The following is a 24,635-nucleotide window of genomic DNA, read 5'->3' on the forward strand; positions in this document are numbered from 1 at the left end:
AGCTTTCCAAGATAATCAGACATGACCCATTTGAGTATTCAGAGGCTACATAATGAATATGGAAACACTGTTATCTTCTGCAGAATTGTTACACCAATAAAACAAACACATGTAGTTTGTTTTATGTTAAATTAATGATGTATTTTGCTGAGAGTTACTTTTTCTTCAGTTTATCAGACACAATAATCTATTGATTTATGCTGAACTTTTATGAACATCTACATGATCTGTGAATTAAATATATTAAAATACCTGCTTTGCACTGAAAAATGCAAAATGCTGTGGATAGTATGATAAATATAGACATGAAAGGATATGGATATGAATGAGGTTAAAATAAATCTTGAAAATGAAAGAAAAAATTGCTCTGGTATTTAAGGGTTAAAAATGGAAAACATTCATTGTATATTTAATGAAGCTGCAAGTTATAATACCTGACAAAAGGCTGCAAGATTCTATAAGAACAAGATTATTTAAATGTAAGTGTGTCATTTAATACCTTTATATTTAACATACACCAGTTATTATGTAGGAACCAGTAGTTTTAACATGATACAAAGATGACATTCCTATTCCTGAAATGAATCTTAACTATTTTTTAGAAGGAGTCATAAATAAATTGAATTGAATTTTGGGCACTTATTAAGTCGTGGTAACAACACTTTGATCCCAACAACTACGAATACACATTTTTACCATCAAACCAGAGATATTGACTCCAAAGCAACTGTGTTTTTAAATGCTTATAATATTATATTCTATCATTGCATCTTTTTATTATTTTTTTTGTCTTATTGTCAATGGAGCTGCTGTAATGTATACTGTTAACAACCACAGTGACCTTGGCTTTAGAGACCAGCGCAGATGTGGTTTTTGGGGATTAATAAAAAAACACTTATTATTTACTGCATCTATTAGTCCTTAAGTGTAGTGAAGATATAGCAGATCACAGACCAAAACATTTGTTTTTGGACATGTTGTTCATGTTAATGGACTTGAACATACGGAGCTAATTTCGTGGGTGTACATTGTGTTCCTGTCTTTTCACCATGACTCAGCATGTGTTTAGCAAGCCGGTTTTCTCTGGACTATAATAGGATGCCTCAGTCACTACCTACAGGCTTAAAAGCACACAAGTGGAAAAACTACTAGAACGCTTACTTTGCAATGCAATATTTTATTTGAATAAATTAGTCAACTTTGGATGTGTTGTTGTTCGCTCATAATTTGTGATTTTAATAAGGTCAAAATAAGGAGGACGTTTTATATTGATGCAAGGACATAAACAGTGATAACATACATATGATATATTAGATTTCTGTGGATTAAAGCTTAAAAACATGTAACCCTGTAGACTGTCTGTGCACTGAGGTGTCTGTAGTTTGGCATTTGGAGCAGCAGGCAATTGTGGTTTAACAGGGGCAGGGCTTCACAGAAACATATGCCATGCCATGATGTAACAACCTTGTATCTGCACTATTTAAAGAGGCGACCCGCTTTTCCATACCATTGTATCCCATTCATTCATTGGTTCAGGTTCCTCTGAAGACTCTCCAGCTCATCTGACAGGACCACTGTCAACTCAACAGAACTTTGAGAGACTTTTTCCTTTCTACAACTCACGGTGCAAGAACCTTTTGTTAATACTGTATTCTTCCTCAGTGATGCTGACATTAGTTTTGGTGCATTTTTATCATTTCTACACTAACTGATTTTTGTCTGTTTTTCAGGATTTGGAGTATGACCTTGGGCCAAAAAAATTCTGCACAGGTTTCTATGGAAAAAAAAGGAAACCAATTTATAGCTGGGACAATATTTAACCAGAGGGATACATTTAGAGAATCCTGATCTTCAATGTTCCGAAGCAATTAATTGACTAAAGGTAAGAATCAAATAATGATAATAATAATAGTTACCAGTCACAGTTAGAAAGAGCAATTAAGTAGTACTAAAAAAAAACTATATTGATAATGAAATTAATTAATAAATAAATGTTGTCAAAGCACATGTCCTCAAGTGTAAAGTTTGATTAATTAAATGTAATATGCTCTGCTGTTGAACTTCAAAATGTATTCATAATGCAAAGTCCAGCTGCCCTTTTCTTCAAAATGTAGAGAGGAGCTGTTTTTCTATCACTAGAATGTCCCAGATGTTGTCTTTGAATGCATGTTAAATACATATTGTACCCAAGAGCTGGCAGCCTCACTAGCAAGTTGTCAGAAACAAACATTTTAGCACCTAGTTAGGCTCAAGTTTGTACAATAAAAAATCTGTGTACTGTTGTGACTCTTTAATACAATTATATTTCAATGTCTCTTTCAGATTTTGGACAAACCTCTTGTCCTGTCCACATTCCACATTGGGAAGATCTTCTTTGAATCTGAAATAAATCTGAGTATTTTGGAAAATGGTTGGGTTTGGACCTGCAGATGTGCCTCCGTCAGCAGCCGTAAAGTTTGTAGGCGCTGGAACTGCAGCCTGCATTGCTGACCTGCTGACCTTTCCTCTGGACACAGCCAAAGTCCGCCTGCAGGTGAACAAAGTCTTTACAGAAAACCATCCCTTTGCAAAAATCCCATTCTACTACTAATACTACAACATATGTTATATACTTTTAAACACATAAAAAAATATGTACAGGGTGGGGAAGCAAAATTTACAATATTTTGAGGCAGGGATTGAAAGACAGTGTATGACCAATTAGTTTATTGAAAGTCATGAGAATTTATTTGTCACAAGAAAATTGACATAATAGAAAATGTTTTTATTCTATGTGTCCTCCTTCTCTCTCAATAACTGCCTTCACACGCTTCCTGAAACTTGCGCAAGTGTTCCTCAAATATTCGGGTGACAACTTCTCCCATTCTTCTTTAATAGTATGTTCCAGACTTTCTTGTAATAGTTTTGCTCATAGTCATTCTCTTCTTTACATTATAAACAGTCTTTATGGACACTCCAACTATTTTTGAAACCTCCTTTGGTGTGACGAGTGCATTCAGCAAATCACACACTCTTTGACGTTTGCTTTCCTGATTACTCATATGGGCAAAAGTTTCTGTAAAGGTATGGATAATAGTGTTAAGTATGATTATGACATCAATATATGTTTGGTTTCAAAACAATTGACGTAGTGCCTGCTGAGAAAAAACAATTAAATGTTCATTGTAAATTTTGCTTCCCCACCCTGTATTCAAAGTGAAGATAAGTTTGACTTTATGCCTCCATTACCTTTCAGATCCAAGGAGAGTCCAAGACCTCCACTGCTCCAGGGAAAGGGCCTACAGTCAAATATCGTGGTGTGTTTGGCACCATCACCACCATGGTTCGTACTGAGGGCCCCAGGAGCCTGTACAGTGGACTAGTGGCAGGTCTACAGAGACAGATGAGCTTCGCTTCAGTCCGTATTGGTCTCTATGACTCTGTGAAAGCATTCTACACAAAGGGCTCAGATCGTAAGTGTTGAAACATCTTTGAATTCTTTATCTGATAGATGATGTCCTGCTCTGACCAGGGTTAACGCCCCTGTTCTCTTTACAGACGTAGGCATTGGCAGTCGACTGATGGCTGGATGTACAACTGGAGCCATGGCAGTCGCTTTAGCTCAGCCTACAGATGTGGTGAAAGTCCGTTTCCAGGCTCAGGCCAGATCTCCTGGGCAGGTCAGACGTTACTGTAGCACCATAGATGCTTACATGACCATTGCCAGGGAAGAGGGCATTTCTGGACTCTGGAAAGGTAACCTGGGCTTAAGGTTTAAGACTGTAATGTTTAGTGTTGGAAATAGTGTTCAGATCAGTGTTCACTTTACCTCATTAACACCCACATTTTTCGCAGAATTTTTGATTAAGGTTTAGGTTTGGCTTATCACAGAACTGTGACTGCATGTATTTCACTTAATTTGGAAGGAAACATTTTCATTTGTGGTTAAAATATAAGCTTTAGTACATCTGATCAAACATGGCTCAAATGGAACTTGCCTGTTTTTGCCAGTATGTGAAAAGCTAATGTAACAGAAAAAATACTACACTGGGAAAATACTATACTTCCAAAACCTCATTTAAGGAAAAGTATTAGTATTATAAGCAAAATGTAAACAAAATACAAAAAGAACCCCAACCATTGTGCAGTAAATGATCCAAGTCAGTGTTTTCTGACTGTATCAGATGTTTTTGGATCCATATTCCTGTTGCTTTAATGTGTATATTGCGTTTCACTACTTTAGATGTTTAGCCCATAAGGACCCAGTGTGACTTTTGTGGCAGTAAACAAATGAATTTTCTCTTTATTTAACCTTTCCTCAGTGATTTATTACCATTTATTATAATATTATCCTCTGGATTTTGCATTTTTTCTAGTGGAAATCATTTATTTTTCTATGCTTAACTGAATGATAATGTAGATGTTCATAAAACCTCACAGTAAACTCAAAGGTTATTATATCAAAACAGAAAAAAAATTAAGAAACGGTGTCTTTTTCGGTCCAATCTATCATTAACTGAACATAAACCCAGTGTGTCCATCTACTGTCATTGATCCAACTCCGTGGGTTTTACTTGTAAATCAATGCTGTAGAAGATGACGGTGTTTCAACGTTCACTACAGAGCCTCTGAACATCTAAATGGGTCAAATCTGATGACCATGAAAAATGACAAAGTGTATTTTACACCAGTTATTTAAATGTATTGATAGGATTAGTGGATCAACAGTTTAGATCAACAGATACTTTGGGTCAACAGTGGATGTTTTGGTCTTTATGGGTTAGACTTGAGCTCATTTGAACTATTATGCATACCATTGGTACTTTAATCTATATCAATATATCATACTCAAGAAAATCACCATATTTCCATAGTGTTTTGTGAGAACCACATATCTCCAAAAGGTCAGATCATTTGAAATTCTATACCATGAAGAAATAATCATAAATATTTACAGATAGATGGTTTTCATCGAACAGAAACAGGATGAAAAAATGTATATCTGTTAAGTAACTGAAGCTGACAGAAACAAGTCCAGTATTTGGCTGAGACGAAGTGCAAAGTAGAGGCATAAAGAGGCATCAAATGAAAACACTTAAGTAGTAATACAAAATGTCTAAGTCCCTCATATCTGTATAATACCATAGTTACATATAGCAGCTATACCTCAACACTGATCATCTTTATCCATAGTATGTCCTTTCATTTCTTACAGTGAATCCTATTTTATATTTATACTCATTATGCAGGTACTGCTCCAAACATTGCACGAAATGCAATTGTGAACTGCACAGAACTGGTGACATATGACTTCATCAAGGACACACTCCTGAAGTCCACCTCTCTGACAGGTAAGAACAAAGGCCTTGGTACAGAATAATGCTGAGACATGATAGAATACTTTCCAATGTGGACCGTTAACTTTCATCTTCCACTCCACAGACAACCTGCCCTGTCACTTTATATCAGCCTTTGGTGCAGGTTTGTGCACAACAGTGATCGCCTCTCCGGTTGACGTTGTCAAGACCAGATATATGAACTCTGCCTTGGGCCAATACAGGAGTGTCCTCAACTGCGCTGCTGCTATGATGACCAAAGAGGGACCACTCGCATTTTATAAGGGGTAAGCACTGACTACATGGATAATGCTGAAATGATAAATGAGTGTGGGGTATAGCCCGTGGGTCGGTAACCTTTACTATTTAAAGAGCTATTTCAGGACAGAAATAGAAAAATAACACTGTCTGGAGCCAAAAGATATTCTTATCTATCTATCTATCTATCTATCTATCTATCTATCTATCTATCTATCTATCTATCTATCTATCTATCTATCTATCTATCTATCTATCTATCTATCTATCTATCTATCTATCTATCTATCTATCTATCTATCTGTCTGTCTATCTGTCTGTCTGTCTATTTATTTTATTTTATTTTTTTTTTAACCTCAGAGTGATGACTGTTAAAGATGCTTTTCAGGATTAGTTTGCATAGAATGTGCCAAGAATAAATAAAGGTTTCTGTGCATTTAGAGAGCTACAAAGAAATAACAGAACTACACTACACACTGAAGAAAACAGTGACTATTGTCTTTATTTTGTTGTGCAGCAAAAATTGACTGGTATGTGAAGGCTTATACAGATGAATACCTTCAGTGTCATAAAGTATAAGTAGTCTACAATTACTACTTTTACTTCTATTTTTTGATTCATTTGGAGTGTAGTCTATATTTTTGCAACTGCATGACATCAGAATGGGTTCATGGTTGTGATAATAGAAAAATGTGTAAAATAAAAACAAAAAATATATATAACTGATTCCATATTTTTTTTGATGAAGCCAAATGGAGCCACTTGAGAAGGGCCCAAGAGCCAAATGTGGCCCCGGAGCCACAGGTTGCCCACCCCTGGTATAGCCTATGAACTAGAACAGTGGTTCCCAGCCTTTATCCTATTGAGCCCCTTTATTTGAAGGCAAATAAGAAAATCTGTCCGCAGCCCAGACATTCAGCAATAAAATGAATAGAAGGATGCATTAATGTAATTAACATGTTCATGAACAATAAACATGTAATTACATGTTTTATTTTTCTTTCAAGGTTCATGCCGTCTTTCCTGCGCTTGGGCTCATGGAATGTGGTGATGTTTGTAACATATGAGCAGCTGAAACGGGCCATGATGGCAGCAAATCACAACAGCACATCTTTACTGTAAAATTTCACCTTTGGCAGAAAGCTGATGTACTAGCGTTTACATAGTTTTTTTTTTTTGTTTGTTTTTCTTACCTCCAAATGTTTATTTTGAATTAAAGTATGAAAATGTTAAACAAATACTGTTGATGCTGATCAAATGTATACTCTCAGGACTGCAACACATTAAAATATGACTGATATTAAGAACTAAGTGCTTGTTTGATCAGTTGTTTTCTTTCAGCTGAGAGCTTCTCAGGGAACTTGATGTCAAAGGTAATGATGAGGTTTCCTCTCTGGGAAGGATCCTCAAACAGCGGCAGTCCCTCTCCAGTCACCACTTTTCTATATGCAGGGCTGGTGTGTGATAATAAGAAATAAGACATAAAATAAATGAGTGATGCAGAGAAATAAAAGGCCATTCTGCATATTCATTAGCAATAATCAAAGACAAATTCATCTGATGGTTATACACACGAGGAGTTCACTTACTGGACAATTTCATTGATGGGAATGTTGAGTAGTCTGCCATCTAGTGTCTCCACGTCCACAGAGAAACCAGTCAAGGCCTGTGGGAAAACACATTAACCTGTTCCTTGAGTGTATGTTGTCTTTTATAAGTTCATTACTTCAATAATTACCCTGGATCTAAGGAAAGTGACTCACCATCTCCAGAGAGATTTGTGCCTTGTAGATCAAGTCATTGTTTTGTCTGACAAACAGAGGATGACTCTTCTGACACACTATGAACACAATATCTGCAGGAACATTGTTTGGTCCCTAAAGGATAAAATACAGTATAATGATTTTTTATAAAAGGGATCTGGCTCTTATATCAGAATACAGAAGGTCTTCAATATCTCTGTTGATATGTGTTAATCTTAAGAAACTATTTTGTACACTTACCCAAAAGTCAATGAAAGCATATCAAACAGAACATTTAAGACACGTTAAGTCCCTGTTTACATTTTAGTTTCACATGAGCATGAGGAGGCAACTGAGGCCACCTACTGGCTGCAACTGAACTCATCCAGATTCTTATTTATGACCATCAAAAAACACAAAACAAAACAGAACAATAAAAAAAGCCTTGTTAAAAACATTATTTATTTCATCCATTCATATTTAACACAGTCTACTGTCTTTGTGTTATTCTGGTGGAATTTTCATCACAGTAAACCTCCATGACATTTAAACAGTAAACACTGATCCATTCAGATTTGTATGTGATGACATCCCATGTGTCCAAAAAACAGTAAAGAAGAATTTAGATTGAATCAACACCAGGGACAGGACCTGTGACCAAAACTCGGAAGATGATGCATGAACCAAAACCTCATCTTAACTGTTGCCAAAATAAACTGACAGATAAACTTCTTATCTCTCCTTCTGTATTTGTCAGACTGCTCTGACAGAGGAAACAGTCGGGTCGTACTATGGGTCAAATCTCTTTCACACTTTACTCTAACATTCTACAAGTCTCTTGAAAAGGTAACATTCAATTAGGATTAAAATTATTACAGTTTTGACATTTTTTATTTGTCCAATGCGTCTTGAAGTACATAAATAATTTCATTTCTGTGTAAGAAATTGCATTTAGTTTACGTTTTAGTTAAATTTAGCTAAGCTTTGATGCTAGTTGTCCTGATTTGTTTTTTTGAGTTAATGAAACTGCTGGTTTAAGTCTTACTTTTCATTAAATTTAATACCCCTGCTTGATTATGTGAATGCTGCTTAAAAGATAAAACCTAAAATAATTCCGTCTAATAGTATTGGGTTCCCTTGATTCTCCCACAGGCACAGACATCAAACACTTCATTAAAGCTGTAAAAACACCTCAGTGGAAACTGTTGCTGTTTAGTTTCCTCACCTGATCTCCCTCTTTAGGGAAAGTTATCTTCATGCCTTCCTTCCATCCAGGTTTTACGACTATAGTCAGGATCTTATCTCTGATACTGGAAGTGCATCCATCCTCATTCATGACCTGGCAACAATTAAGTCAATACAAGTCAGTGAAGTAGGTTCCATTCAGTAGGTTTGTACATCAGAGTTCCTTTTGCTTTTTTCTGATTCATGGATGAATGAAAGAATGATCTGTTCTATTGCCCAAATGAAGGAAAAAGCTCTCACCCTTCGAGATATCTTAATCTTTTTTGTACATCCGTGGAAAAGGTCATCCAGGGACAGATGAAGGTCTCGCTCAATGGGAGCATCCTGTGTCTTCACCACTCCTGGTTGCAGGCCACCAAACTGAAGTGGTGCATCATTTGTATAGAAGACTGGAGAGGATGTTAATAATGGTCAATTTAAACCATATTTATTAAATACTTTCTGTGGTTTCTGTGTTTCCTACCTGAAAAGGGGTTGTCACTTCCAAAAAACTGTTTGAATGTTTTCTCTGGATCTCCATGATAGGTGTATTTACTTGACCAAGCACCATCTTCACAGAACTCAAGTGGGATACCACCTTTCAGACCATCCTCACCAAACTTGTCATAAGTTGCTTTTTTTCGAACTGCCACAAAGAAAACAATTGCTGTTACACAACATAAGTTCATCCCCTTAAAGTTAAATAAAAGCCATCTATCTCCATCTGTCTTATTTCAAATGCCTAAACTGTAGGATGAAGTATTTTTGTGCTGAAAAACATGTTGTTATGAGCACAATAATTACACACAAATATTACATTTTTAATATAAAAAATATATTGTCTATTTATTAGGATTCCTTTTTTAAATCTTGTACATAGAGTTTCTTAGTTTCTTTCCTGTTCTCTTTGCACTGTGTGGGATTGGACTCAATGTCATTGTGCCGTGTGTATAATGACGATAAAGATTATAATATAATACTTTTATATCAGTTTTTAAATGTACTTTTAGTTGTTGTGGAGTATTATCACTGTGTGGTATTTACTTGCAGCCATTCAACATGCCTAGAGGTTGAAACCTTCCTCTTGTGTTAGCTTTGTTACCATCTCTTATGTGAAAGGGTCAGTTTTGACCCATGTCTTAAATCAGCTGTAAAATACACTAAAAACAATTATCACCCAATTTATTTCTCATCTCTTGGTTACCTTGTTAGGCTTCCTCATCCATGAAAATATTGGTTTTAATATTTTTGGTGTGAGCCTCTGGGCCTTTTTTTTGTCGGTATACCCCTCAGTGTACACTTTGTAAGTCACCAACTCTATACTCACGTCTGTACATGCCCGTTTTTGCTGGTTTTGTTTTTGTGCAGGTAAACTGGAAAACAAGACAAAATGACAATCCCCAAAAGCTCACATGATTGTTAGAGGAGCTTGCAGTCAGTGTGTTGGCTGACAGTGCACTTATGATTTCAGTTTTGGCTCTGATTATCACTTTATAATCTTACTTTTACAACCGGGTTGAAACCGATCCTAACAAACCAAAGGTCATCATTTCAACCAGAGCATTTCATAATTTAGTGAAAAAAAAAAAAAAAAAAATTGTTGAAATAGAGGTTCCTGACAAAGCCAAAAAGCCTTGATGCAATACACACATTTTATGTTGTTCATTTATACATTTAAAACCTGAAATGGGTCCTAACACAAGAGGAAGGTTAAGGGTTAAAGTTACAACTTAGCCATGCTTTAACTGATAATGTGTCTTAATGTGTGTGTGTGGGGGGGGGGACAGTTACAGTTCTCCCATAGTACTTTTACAACTCGTATTTGGAGCAAATTTTCCTAATAATACGATATTTGATCTTCAAGGCTTTGGATGTAGATCTACTTTATCCAAATATAATCTGTCTCTTTACTTACGGTCGCTCAAAACATCGTAGGCTTCACCCAGCTGACTGAATTTTTCGGAACTTCCTTTTTCACTGTTCTTATTCGGGTGAAACTTCAGTGCCAGACGTCGATATCTGGTAATAGATTAAAAAAGTGAAGTACATATGGTGAACCTATCGTGCTATTGCTGCAAGTTACAAGTTAGCTTCACAGTTCTTACGCCTTTTTGATATCTGCGTTGGTTGCATCTCTGTTTATTTCCAGAGTCTCGTAGTAATCCCCTCCCATTGCGGATATAAATCGTTTGCATTAAAAAAATAATAATAAAAAAGGAAATAATAAGGAAAGCTCAATGTGTCTGTCGATGAAAGTGCTTATGAGTTAAGGTTTAAAAGCTTTAGAAACAGAGAGCTGCACCTGTTAGTCTTGGTTTCCTTGGCAACAGCTGCATGAAGGAAACTCTCGCGAGATTTCAGAAGCCGAGGGAACATTCTGAAGAGGATTTATTCATTCATTAATTCATTTCTTAATTTCTATAGAGCTGTGATAAACATACTGTGCGCTACTAAAATGCAGAAGATAAGAAAATGATTGAATAGATAAATTATGAATAAATAAATATTTTAATATATATATAATATTATATATAATAATATATAATATATATAAATTATTATGAAAAAAAATATTTTTTTTCCTGGAAAAATCTAAATAACTTTTAAATTTTTTTTTTCATTCATTCAATTCAGCAAACCATTATTAAGTTTGAGTCATCGAGAGTCATTGAGAATAAAAAAAAAAAAAAAAAAAAAGTAAAAAATGCTGGTAGGCTGTAGTTTACAAGATACAGTCTTAGGTCAAAAGGAAAATTTTTGAGATTTATTGAGACTGGGTTTTATTCAAAATGAATGTTTATCTCAGAGCTACCACATCTACTTCAAAACACTGTCTACACATTGCAATATATTCAGTTTTCAGGTTCTTCATGGTGAAGGATTTATATGTCTACTGTTCAAATGTATATAAACCAATATATATGAGAAATATATTGAAAACATCAGCTAAAAAGTGCTTTTGTCCTTTGTTTCCCAATTCATCTAATTAAAGCACATAAGATTTAGCACATTTAATCTCTTAGGCAGAAAAGTAATTGTTTTGTACTCTCATAGTGTTTATTTGGGATACTTAAATAGCATACTGCTGCAAGTGACAATAATCGAAGTCCAAGTATAATATGGGCCTCTTGAATGTGATGCTTATTTACAGTTTTTGACAATAATGAGACACTGTCAACCCAAGAACGTAAAAGATTTCACAGTAGGTGCAGGTGAAGCAACCTAAATTTAAGGCAAAGTTTAGGAAGGCAAATTGGACAAAATAAAACACTGACACCCTCAAAAACTTTGACACATAGGCTACATAATTATGCAACATTCCATTTTAGTCTTAAAGGTGTCTGCAAAAGTTGAGCAAAAATGATACATTTTCATGGGATGACAATGGGCTACCTTCAACTTAGTATGACTTCAGTAAACATTTAACAATAATTGCACAACCACAATGAAACCTCTGCAACACCCACTCATACAACCAGATTTGCTCTTAAATACAACATAGAATTCAGAAATGGGTGGTCTGACCATTTCTTCCACATTTTGATTTTTTCAGGTAATTTATTAGGGGTTCAGACCAGTTGTAATACTTTAATTATTTTGCTTAAGCTCTATACATTTAATAGTTTGATGGCACAAATTCTCCAAGGTTACCAGTGAGTGCTAACCATGATGTTGTGTGTTAATTTTAAGCCCATTACACTGAAAAAACTAAGTTTTTTTCGAAATTATCAAAAAAAAAAAAAAAAAAAGAAAGAAAGAAAAAAGCATTTGCAGGTAAGATTAAAAAATGTTGATCTTATCCAACTAATTTTGAGTAACTAAAAGTGACTGACTACACCTGCCCAACTCCTTGGACCCTTAAAAGCTGTTAATAAAACACTTAAATTCAAGCAGCAGTGACAAATGTATTTTTATTCTTTCATTTAAAATCATTCCAGACAGAAACGTTAAGGACTACTATGCAATACAAATTCTTCTCCAAATGTTCACACACAACAAAAATTGCACTGTATTATCAGTATGATCAAATAGCCATTTAGAGGTGAAACAGGGCACAGCAGAAGCTCTCTACTGACTCTGTTAAAGGTGGTCCAAATGGATGCATATTTTATTAATGATTTAGGAATCCACAAAAGAGCAAAGATATTAACAGCCATAAAAAAAAAGAAATGAATCCAGTAGAAATAAATATTGCAAGTCATTGTGGATTAAATACACATGAAGAATAATCACTAACAACAGATCAATGCCAAAAGTAAAAACAAGCAAAAAAAAAAAGGTCTTTAAAGTGTTTTTGTAAAACATCATACCAAACTTAACTAGACAAACCCAAAACCAAGGAAGTCATCTACAATTAAACTCTGAAAGGCAACTCTTCATTTCTAATGTTTACGGTGGGTTTTATGATTATGACTCATCTTATACGAGAATATCCTCCTCAAAAACTATCGAAGAAATATTTTTAAATCTATGATAATTGTAATCTTTAGAAAATAAATGAAAGATCTATGAAAATAAAAAGGTAATAGAAAATGGAAGCCAAGGTAAAAATACCCATCGCCCCTGTCAAAAGACGAGTGGGAAGAGGAGGGACGGTAGCGTGGATAACTGTAGTGACAGTGCTGCCCTTGTGGTCAGTGTCATCTGTTTGTGCTGGTTTCTATGACCGTGCAGAGGTTTTAGTGTGTTAACTTGTCATTTGTTGGTGGGAGAATTGTATCTCTGCTGGTACAGGCACCTCAAGGAGAAAAATCCATTTAAAATTAGCTCAAACTTTCCACCTTAGGCTGCATCATGTGCACACGTTTTAGTGTAAACGCAGAACTCTGCATGTGCGGACTCCCACCAACACGGCTCTGCAGCCATTTCCACATATTATTCCACAAAGTTAAAAGAAACAAAACAAAACAGGACCATTTGGTGAACACAAATCATGAGTGGAATCTTGCCAATTCATTGCAACGGCACAAATTGTTAGCTGACAAATGCACAGAACATCAACATTGTGCTCATTAAGCTTAAAGCGATATGCAACTTTCCCTGATTAGGTGCCCTAAACATATTTTTTTGCTCGCAAAATCCCACATTTATTTTTTCCACCAGGCTGAGCACCACCTGTGATCACTGCTTCAGTGTGCGTTACAGTGCAAATACTCAATTTAAGTGACTCATGACTCAGAGCATTGAGAAAGCAGGGTTCCACAATGGAGAGGATAACGGATGTAGTGTTCTGGTTCAGAGTGGGGAAGAGAGGCAGGTATGGGGGATACATATACAGAAAAATGACAGCTGGGTTTGAGAAAATGCCAACAAGCCAAATAATGAGCAGCGGCGTTGGCTGGCATTAGCAGGAACAGCCTCCTTCACTGACAGGTTGTTCAGGCGGCTTCTCCAGCTTTATGTCTATCACTGCAGGGAGTCAAGGAACATTACGTAACAGACAAAAATTGATTCACAAATAAACATAAGTTGCTGACTTGAAAACATATGGCAGTAAACAACTGCTTTCCTAAACAAAAGTTAAGTTGTACACTAAAAATCAGATTCACTCTGAAATAAGAAACAAATATGAGAAGAAATTCTAAACAATGTACAGTATTTTATTTTACTTTGTCCAACAGTCTGTAAAAATTAGAGCCTAGCCGATTAATCGGGCCAATTATACCATATCACCGATTAATCAACATCGGTCAATTTGTGACCCAGTGGTTCCCAACCGTTTTTGGCTTGTGACCCCATTCTAACATCACAAATTTCTGGCGACCCCAGACATTTAAAACGGAGACTTTTTTTTTTTTGCTAAAATTAATTTGTTTTGATCACGTAATAGTTTTAGTTTTTAAATTTTAGACTACATTTAGATATATAATGTATATTATTATGGACAGAGGCAGAAAAGCCAGGTGTAGATTACTGCACAAAATGAGAATTTTATTTTCCTTGGTCAGGATATGTACAGTCAGTCCAGCTTGGATTTACAAGGCTAACAATTAATACTGAACAAACAATAACTCAAACTATGAATTATGAAAGAGCTGCAGCATCTGAAACTGACCACAATGAACATTTGAAAGACAAACAGTACCACAGTGCTTCAGTTTCAGCTTCAGTTTGTCATGTCTTTTATGGATTCGGATCGTCTTTCTTAACTCACCATATATTTTTTATTAGTAAGTTTTGATTTTTTATTTTTATCAATTACTAGAATTTTCAGGTGAGCCCATTTGACTTCCTGTGTGTCTGTGCTGCCCGGAGAGTTAGAGGAATAGTAAAGCTTGTCAGTTTCACTTTCGCACCGACAATCACGCTACCTATCGGCCAAGATATCAGATATCGACTTTTTTAAAGCCCCCAATATCAGTATCGCCATCGGCCCCAAAAATCCCGTATTGGTCAGGCTCTTGTAAAAATTTGCAGTTTTTAACTCCTATTAACAACTAGACAATCAGGAATTCTACACCCTTTGCTTTAAGTCACATCCACCAAAATGAATAATTGTACTATTTTTTAAATACACAGAGAAGCATTACATGCAATGTACATGTTGGACCTTTATAATGACTTTTAACTCCTAGGATTTGGGTTCAATTATTAGCCATTTTTCTGGATTTTTACTTGAGCTGTCAGTTCTATTATTAGGCTGAGTATATAAAGATTTTATATGAACAATGAATGAACAATGAGTGTAACAACCAAGTCTGACGTTATCTATGAAATATGAAAGCACAAAATGGATCCTGTTGAGATAATTATATTGTGATGCAGTGTGTGTAATTTTTTTCTAAGGCAATAAATGTCTTCATTTAAGAAAAAAAGACAAGATGTCCAAAAGCACCCTGAATGAACACTAGTGTATATGAATTTCTAGGATTTTTAAGTAGATGTAAGACAGTATATAAATCATCTTATGGTATCTGCACAAAAATAATTCATCTTAATGAGGTAGGAGATATGATCAGCTCTTTCTAAACATGCAGTACATGAAAATTCAACAAAACAAATCCAGTTTAGCTAGTCAGGATTTAATGGACACATTTCAGCAAAAAAATTGAATTTTACAACATGATGCGATGTATTTGTCCAATCTGTCTTGTACATTCCAATGACAAGCAACGTTACAACCCTAAGTGACCCTAAAGGTGGTCGTTTGGGTTACTTAAATTAATTCTTTACGAAGATTTTGCATGTTTTAGTAATGTAAAATACTGTATCTGCTTGGATGAGAACCCCAAATGTGAAGAAAAATGATTGTTTTGCAAAATAACCATATGAATGTAGATAGGGTATGAGTCTAAAAACCCAATAATTGTGTCTTTGAAAAATTCTACATTCTGCCATATATTCATAAAACTCTGCAGATATAACTGGGTTTCTTTTTTCTATAGTACCCCCTCAATGTGTTCGTGTCATAACTGTGATGGATCTCGCAGGGATAGAACACCTGATTGAATTTCCTTTGAAGAGCATGAATCACTTGTCACTTGCATAATGGATTCTCTACAGAGTTTTGGTGAGGTAAATCTTAAAGGACACATGAGTTAAACAACAATAGGGAGCTGTCACATTGCAACACAAGGTTTTTCTCCTGGCAGAGACCGTCCATGACACAACAGAAAAGAACCATGTTGTCCCCTGACCCTGTTCTGTCGTGTTGAACACAGACACTGACATGTAAATAAAGGATACTGTCCTCTCTGCTCTTGTCCTGTGTGGTGTCCATGCCAGGGAGGGCAGCTGCCACGCGACGGAAAAGCTGTAGGGATCGAGAACCAGATGATTTCTGTCAGAACAAAACACCCTCACAAAATGACACAAAGATTACATTATGACAGCGTACTGCCTACATTCCCTTTAGGTAATGTGAGGCTCACTTGAAGCTCACACAGAGGAAGACGCCCAACAGAGTTTTTATTATGTTTGATTTAAATTAAGTGTTTGATCTCCATCTTTGCACTTTGCTAAAGGCGTATGTTACTGCGAACTTCCTGTTGAGAGCTTGCAGCATTAAAGTGATTGATGAAGGCATGAATTTGAAGAGAGAGTATAGTGTGGAGGATGATGCTTTACATGCCCGCCCCCTGTTACAAGCTCTACCTCAAACTACAAAAGATTTCATGCAAATTTCACTACAACCTAATTGCCGCTATTGTGATCATACAGTACTGGTTTGCAAACCCTGACCCACCTCTCGGCTGTATGGTCAAAGGTCGTCCAATATAATTCCTTACTTAAACAAGGTGGGAGAGAGCTTGAAAAACAAATCCACACACCTCACTAATGAAAAGAGGAAGCCAATGTTTGGATCACACCTTTATGCAGACATGCGTGTGTGAAGTAGAAGCCATCAGAGAAGAGCATGAGCACTATGAGAACACACACAGAAAGGTGCACACGCTCTACCTGTTTGACATTGTAGCCTGTCTTTGCACTTGTTTCAATAAACAGAACATTCATCTCTTTCGCTCTCTGTTCTCCCTCCTCTGTGGTTATCTGTCTGTGATGGGCCAAGAGTCACAGCGCACAACGACGACAACACAAAGACAAGCACATACCGCCACATACAGCAACAAGAAGACAAGGGGAAAAAAATAATGACTGTGATTAGGTTGAAATGGAAGAACAAGTCGTGCTCCTTCCTGCTGCCACTGTCACCTCAGCTCAAGACCAAAAGCCTACCACTAAACCTTCACTGTGATGGCTGATAACTAGGGGTGAGCAATCTGATGACCCTATGATGTAGACAACCTTAAATTGCCAGATAATGATGTTTTCCGAGGAATCATACACGTCATGTCCTTAAAGTGCAATTCCCCTCCTATTCTGAGTCTATCTTGCCAAACTTTTCAGAGCTGATTCTGAAAAGTGCCACAAAATTAGGAAAAAGCTATGAGGGAGAAGGGGATCTCACTGTGTAACTTTTATCACATTAGATCAGATTCATTGGAAAAAAAACTACTAGACTGAGGCAGTAGTTTCCCTAAATCAATGGTTCTGAATAGAGCACTTAAATAACTTTTTCCCCCATCAGAAAATTAATAAGGTTTGGTAGCCTCTCACTGGAAAACAGGGAGGACACACATCTCTAATAAGAGTTAATTTTTTAAATACAAATCTCTCCTAAACTAACTGCAAAGGGTTAACTCCACATCAATGTGGGAAGGCTTCTAAATACTCAAGAATTTTAAGTCAGGAACTGGCACATTAAGACAATTTATAATAAGTTTTCATGTCTATTAACACTAGTTGTAATAGGTTTTATTACAATTAAATGACCTTTTTTTAGTGTTTAGTATCAATTAAAATAAATAATAGTGCTACTCAAACTTTCCCACCCAATAATATTCATTTTAAATTGCAGTGCAATTACAGTAGCCATCTTTAGTGTAACCTCTACAAGTGCTCACTCAGTCCATGTCATTATATAGCTTAATTAATATTTTAAAGTCATAATACTTTTTATTTCTATTATCAAGTAAACCCAGGTATTACTCCATATTTTACAACCAAAATCATGTTCTATACAGGAAATAATAGCACAATTAATTCTGTTTATACAGAAATCCATTGGCTGTTTCTAGGATGTGCTGTACATTTTAGAACTGAGAAGATGCAGAGATCATGGTCCAGTCATGGATATTATTGGATTGCCCACCCCTTCTGATTACTATAACAGCTAGAAGAACAGTAAAACTGCACATGTCACTACACTGAATGACAAAGATTTATTCATCTCAAGACATATGTGATCATTAAGTGGGAAACCTTTGGCGAAGGAGCTGAAGTGGCAGCGTGTACAGCAGGACCACAGAGCACGACTCACACATAATCTTACCTGCTTCACATTGTAGCCTGCTTTCGCACTAGTCTCAATAAACATTACATTTAGTTCTTTGGCTTTCCGCTCACCCTCTTCAATAGACACTTGCCTGCGGTAGATAAGGGGGTTAAGAGATGCACAGCAAACCACAAAACACTTCATTTTACAGGTTGATAAAGTAGATCACACAGGTGACTATTTCAGATTTTATGTCATATATCTTAAAAAAAATACTGTCAATGGAACTTAAGAAAGTCAGGTAATACAATAAACAGAAAGGAGATTAAAATGTATGGAAAATAATCCTATATGGTTATGGTTAGGGCTAACTTGATGTGATTAAATGGTGCATCAGGAGGAGCTCTGTATTGACAGGCTACCTGTTAACAATCAATGACTTCAATTTGAATATAGTTAATACAGAGAGACGACCAACAGAGACACACAAGAAGGAAACAAAACCTTTAACAATACTTTACCTTTTGTCTGCAAGGTCTGTCTTGTTTCCAACCAACATAATGATGACATCACTTCCTCTCTCTGTTCTAACGTCGTCAATCCATTTTGTTGTTTGCTGGAAGGAGTTGACATCTAACAGAAAAGCAGGGAGGGAGAACAGGAAATAGAAAAGAAGAAGTAAAGAGATGGAAAATTAGGAAATGAAACTAACAGTCCTGTCCATCTTACCCCAGTAAGTGTATACATGACAGGTTTCAGCAAATTAAATTTAAGGATAAAACCTTTTAAGACAACTGCGAATGTACGTTAGACCTATTTCACATCTGTAGTTGCAAAAAAGCATCAAGGATATGAAGGAAAACCAAAGTCTGACTTAAGTGAACATAGAACAGTTTGGGGTGATGAAAGGCTGGTAGTTTTACAGAAGCATTTCTTTGTGGAAATTGCAACAGGTTTTAACTGAGCACTAAATAAAAATGTCTCAAGCCAGATCTTACTAAACTTGCATTCAAACATTTTTAAACTAACATTACATGAACCGATTACCTCGTCAAGTAGCTATTTCTTGATGAAAAAATGCTGCATAAACACACACACCTTGTCACAAGACAGTGAGCATGTTTACAGGCAAACTAATTTTCCATTAGTCCTCCAAATATGGCAATGTTGTAAATTTGTTGAGTAAACAGCATTTGATATTCTGAAACAGAGTTTTCTCAACAGAGTATTTTTCCACCTAACATGTGGGAAGATTCTTTGGACATCTCATTTAGTGGAGGGGTTTTATTGCAGGTTGTGACACTCAGCCTCTGTTTAAGGTCAGCTGAGTAGAGACAAAGATCCCCTTTGGTAAAGAAGGATGTTTGCCTCCAGGAAAATCCTACATATCTGGACGGAAGGAGCCTACAACATTATGAAAGAGGTTAACAACAGGTTTATAGATCTGACCACATTTTGAAAACCTTTTCAAGAGGGTGTTTGAAGGAATGACAGAAGGAGTTTGTGTTCACACAGTGGGAAAGTTTAGGGTTTAGTGGAATATTCAGTTTCATCAACCATGTGAACAGGAATCTGTCTTCATTGGAAGAAGGGCAAAACCTATTCAATACATGTAAACATAGTCACTGTTAGAGGTGTTCCAATAAATTCTCACAGTTTGCATTAGAGCTCATTAGTTCCATGATACTCTGGTTTTGCTAGTTTGTTACAGTGGGAACACTAAATATTATAAGTTAATTAAACTTTATAAAATAAATATAATATCAACTTAATGATCCAGTCAATATTTAAGACCTGTCAAAATCACACATTTTAAGTCTTAAAAGTTCTGATTTTTGGTTTTTAATGTTTTCTCATTATTAACTGGACTAATTTTCTTCAGGTTCCAAAGGTAAGAAATGCACACAAATTTGTTGGTTTACATAGACATTGTTTAAAATTAATGCAATCATTGTGAAAACACTAGAGGACATTTAATCTAATGAGCACATGTCTCCATTACACCATGCAAGAACCTTTGCTGCAGTCATCATCTTCAGGGATCAGAACTAACATATGAATGGTCCACCTACTCGTGATGTCGTACACTACAACAGCAGCAGCAGAGTCTCGGATATAACTTGGGATGAGGCTTCGAAAACGCTCCTGTCCTGCCGTGTCCCACAACTGCAACCTGATCTGTGGGACGGGAAGGGGATGGGAGGAGAAACAATAGAAGAGAAACAAGGAAAAAAAAAAAAAAAACAGAAGGGATGAAAATAAAACAAGAAGAACCGAGGTCAGAAATGAGGTAAGTTATGGCGACAGAAAAAAAGCAAATTGAAAGGAAATGAAACAAAGTCCAGTGAATGGGAGAAGAAAGGAGAGAAAGCGAGAGGATGGACAGAGTGAAGAAGAGCATGCAGGTAGTGAGGGACCACCAGAGAGAGCAAGCTGTCTGGGCCTGGGGGGAAAGAAATAAACAATCACCCTTCACTTGTCATCAACCCTCCTCTCTTGATCAAGTAAAGTGTTCAATTTCAGAGATGATGAGAACAGAGATGAATTAGATGGAGGGGAAGGAAGGAGAGGAAGAAAACTTGTGTTGAGGGAAAAAACAAAGAGAAAGGGAGGACGCTCCACAGGCTACGCCGACCGACTCAAAGGCAGCATGTGCAAGTTAGAACATTAAGTCTTTAAGAGGAAAATAAAGTCAACAAGCAAATGCATCATCATGACACGATTAGAAAGCTAAAAAAGTCGCAAGAGAATTTCCCCGATCTAGACAAAACACATCAGCTAATATTTGTAAGGAGAAAAAAAAAAGATGGAACTTACTGTTCTGTCTTCAAGATACATGGTTTTTGACAGGAAATCTATTCCTATTGTAGCCTGAAAGTGTGAAACAAACAGTTAAATAATTAATAACACTTTCCTGATAGAGCTACATTAACTTTATGAAGAAGATTACAATTTTATAGGGGTTAGTCTTACTTGATAAGTGTTGTCAAAGCTGTCATACATGAACCTGGTGATCAGCGATGTCTTTCCCACTGAAAAACAGTGAAATTAATTCAGTGTTTAATAAACAGAGAAATAAACACAGATTTCATGTTTTCAGTTTACACCCTTATTACCACTCTTCTGCCTCTGCTTGACCTTCAACTTCTCTGTAAAAGTGAAATTTGATTTAAGTAACACAAAAATGACTATTGATGCACAGTGACAAATAGAGTTTTATACAGTCCATGAGCCGCAGGTTAAGAATCCACAGCAGATTCACAATGGCAGCAGGCGTCAAACAACCATGTCTCAAACTTGGTACACAATCTTTCTAAATTTGAGGAATTTCAGAGGTTTCAAGGTAGAAGATTACTTTGAGATAAGTAAACATTTCTTTACTCAATTTAATATTACACATCTGTAACAATAGAAGGTAGTGGCACAGCGATGTAGTGATTAGCACTGTTGCGTCACAGTAAGAAGAACTTGGGTTAGATTTCAGTGCCAGTCTGTGTTGGCCTTTCTGTGTGGGGTCTCTATAGGTTCTCTGAGTACTCTGGCTTCCTCCCACCTTCCGAAGACTGAATCTAAAATAACTGTAGGTGTGAATATGAGAGTGAATGGTTGTTCCTCTACATACGTCAGCTGTATAATGGACCTGTTGGTAGCCTGGATAGGCTCTGGCACCCCTGTGACTGTCTCAAGCATTGATTGGTTTGGAAATAAATGGATGAATGAACAACATGAGGTAAATTTCCTTTAAGTCTTTTTAAAATTTATCAAGTCCTATACCAGTTTGCCCACATTTCTAAAACTATTTATAATCCACTAACAACTTAAAAATAGAAGACTGCAAACTTTGTCTTCCATCAATATTAAAACATCAGTAAAGAGAACGATACTATAAGCCTCCTGATGGTGCCTGCTGGCTGAACGCTTTAGGTGAGCTCGAGTTACGTTATCAGTTACACTGTGTTTCAAATGATGATGACTTGGCCAAAGCCAACGCTGCTGTTTACAAAGCAACACAGAACCACAGCAGATCACTGAGACAAACAAACACAAAAGCCTACCCCCCTTCAATCCAAGAAACAGGAGAAACACATTATTTGACACAAAGACTCCATAACAATAATGACTGGCAAAAGAAAAAAATTGTATGTCACAACATTATCTGGTTTTTACATTTAAGGCAGAATTTTTCTAAGCAGAGACTACTGTACCCAAATTTTACATTTGACATAAAGGAAGTAATGATATTGTGCTGGTAATTGGTGTTTCATCCAACAAGCCTGAACCTGTAGCTTAACCAAAATAGATTTATTATCACTCTACATCAAAGTATCCTGATTCCTGCTTATGCTACCAATTTTGATGCTGCAAAACATTTAACATGTCAACCTTTACACCTATAGCAAAATATTTTCTAATGAAATACCAGATGGATGTACATTAAATGCAGGTATATCATGCATGTAGGTGTATATTTTCATATAGCGCTAGTAAACTTCTTGTTATTTTTGTTCCAGTTTTCATTTTTCCTTCTATTTGCACAGCTGTGTGTTTTGTTTGGCAATAAAGTAAGTAAAAGCAAATTATTCTGATCAGTCAAGTATTATTGTTGGAAACAACTGAGGGCATGTATGTGGAATCCTTAAATGTATATATATTATATTTTCAAACAAAGAATGAACCCTCCTCTTTGCATTTCAATTTGATAACACTTTGTTTAAATAAAACCTCTTATTAGAGCTCACAAATGGTTTTGAAAACTGTAGTTCATATACAAACACCACTGTATATACTGTGATATTAAGACTAAAAATACAAAGATGAGATTTCTAGTTTGGATTTGCCATCTCAACAAACATTCCGATACTATGGAAGAACTCCTACAGCCAGTAGAATGAACAAACCCCACAATGACCCATGTAACATTCCTTGTGCCCTCTTTACCTTTACAAGCAAACCAGGTGTTGCGGTTACAAGAAAAGGGTGGAAAATGACCGGGAAGAGTAAAGGAATGCGGTTCAGCAGGTTCAATAATTGGACTGCATTAGAATGCTCTTCTCCACAGAAACACCTCTAGGATAGACAATCTGATGCGGGTGTGAGATCACTGCTGTATTTGCAGTGGACTTTAGCCGGGAATGACAACATTCCTAGGATCACAGTAACAAATACTCTGTCATCTTTGTACCAAGTTTGCCTCATCAATTTTTTCAGAGGTGACTAGAGTCGAAAACAAGACGTAGCGGTGATTCCTGTACAATATTTCAATTTAACGATTCTAAATAATAACTGGTTTAGTTCATAATTGACACTTGTGTGATTTATTCCTGCCACCGCCTAGAATGATATCATAGTTAGCTATGTAACTAGCTAACAAGCGAAAAACCCACCATTTAATGCAGATGAAACATTGTGAAAGACAGTAAATGGGATTTAGACGAAGCCAATGTGAAAAAGCATTTTGTAACAAGAATTACCGTGTCGCAATGCCATCACTGTGCCAAGTTTTATATTACAGCTAATGTTAGCAAGCTAACTGGATAACGTTAATCACCCTAACCAAAAGCCATTAAAACCCATGTTAGACTCATATCACACACCGTACAATTCATCACTGGTTTCAGATCAGTTATATTTAACACTATCCTTACCACTCTGCTCCCCCAGAAAGACCAGTTTAAATTTTCTTAAAGGGTTTCCGAAGTCTCCGGCCGCAGACATGACTGTATGAACAAGCCCTGACGTTACTTTTCGTGATGTCCCAGCTAGCCAGCTAACGCTAGCTAACCAGCTGTAGTCAGATATCAAAGAATCGATATCTGTTACGTTTCACAAGTTTCCCAACCCTCTAATCCGACGACCTAGCGATGGTTCCGGTTGTGCAATCACCCCCTTCTGTCTCCAAACACTTTTGGACAACTCACTAACCACTGCTGCCAAGTTAGCATTACTATCACTGCTCTGACATGACACCAGTTAGCCTCCCAGAGCCTTTCTTCTTCGACGCACATAAAGTTAGTAGCGTTTGTTTGGTGTCCTGCTGTGCTGCCCTCTACTGGAAGTAAAAACAACAAAAACCGACCAAAACTAGGAAGAAAACTGGCTGATGAATTTGAAACCAAGACACAGTTATCGAATAATAGATCCTTATTTATATACCCTCACAGATGGTGTAAAAATATTAATCAAAACGCTATAATAGACGCAAGTGGCAGTTTCATCATATGTCCACAAGAGGGCAAACTGACCCCATTACCAGTGTTTGACCCAAGGAGCAGCCTCTAATTAACTTGTCACAGCAAGTTATGAGTAATTAATGTATTTATG

At 36.4% G+C, this 24,635-nt stretch overlaps 3 protein-coding genes across 4 annotated transcripts; 1 reads left to right on the forward strand and 2 right to left on the reverse strand.

Annotated features, from left to right (window-relative positions):
• Positions 1-1,526: 1,526 nt before the first annotated feature.
• On the forward strand, positions 1,527-6,723 carry LOC115432811 (mitochondrial uncoupling protein 2-like). Its single transcript, XM_030153814.1, has 8 exons — positions 1,527-1,624; positions 1,731-1,882; positions 2,323-2,533; positions 3,236-3,452; positions 3,538-3,735; positions 5,229-5,330; positions 5,422-5,602; positions 6,581-6,723. Exons 3-8 carry the CDS (start codon positions 2,408-2,410, stop codon positions 6,693-6,695), a joined length of 939 nt encoding a protein of 312 aa, XP_030009674.1. The 5' UTR covers positions 1,527-1,624; positions 1,731-1,882; positions 2,323-2,407; the 3' UTR covers positions 6,696-6,723.
• A 42-nt stretch (positions 6,724-6,765) lies between these two features.
• dnajb13 (DnaJ heat shock protein family (Hsp40) member B13) lies at positions 6,766-10,955 on the reverse strand. Its single transcript, XM_030153813.1, has 8 exons — positions 10,645-10,955; positions 10,455-10,558; positions 9,024-9,185; positions 8,801-8,949; positions 8,541-8,654; positions 7,337-7,450; positions 7,163-7,239; positions 6,766-7,027 (listed from the first exon to the last, which is right to left on the reverse strand). The coding sequence occupies exons 1-8, from the start codon at positions 10,710-10,712 to the stop codon at positions 6,874-6,876; spliced, it is 942 nt and encodes a 313-aa protein (XP_030009673.1). The 5' UTR covers positions 10,713-10,955; the 3' UTR covers positions 6,766-6,873.
• Positions 10,956-12,428: 1,473 nt separating this feature from the next.
• rab6a (RAB6A, member RAS oncogene family) lies at positions 12,429-24,308 on the reverse strand. Of its 2 annotated transcripts, none has more exons than XM_030153817.1 (8): positions 23,960-24,308; positions 21,288-21,346; positions 21,132-21,185; positions 20,387-20,492; positions 18,836-18,947; positions 16,940-17,033; positions 16,226-16,292; positions 12,429-13,948 (listed from the first exon to the last, which is right to left on the reverse strand). In XM_030153817.1, the coding sequence occupies exons 1-8, from the start codon at positions 24,027-24,029 to the stop codon at positions 13,884-13,886; spliced, it is 627 nt and encodes a 208-aa protein (XP_030009677.1). In that variant the 5' UTR covers positions 24,030-24,308; the 3' UTR covers positions 12,429-13,883. The 2 variants fall into 2 exon arrangements, with proteins under 2 accessions (XP_030009677.1, XP_030009676.1); XM_030153816.1 differs by lacking the exon at positions 16,940-17,033 and adding an exon at positions 18,372-18,465.
• Between the last annotated feature and the right edge of the window lie 327 nt (positions 24,309-24,635).

This window comes from Sphaeramia orbicularis, chromosome 14, assembly GCF_902148855.1.
Source record: "Sphaeramia orbicularis chromosome 14, fSphaOr1.1, whole genome shotgun sequence".
NCBI classification, from domain to species: domain Eukaryota; kingdom Metazoa; phylum Chordata; class Actinopteri; order Kurtiformes; family Apogonidae; genus Sphaeramia; species Sphaeramia orbicularis.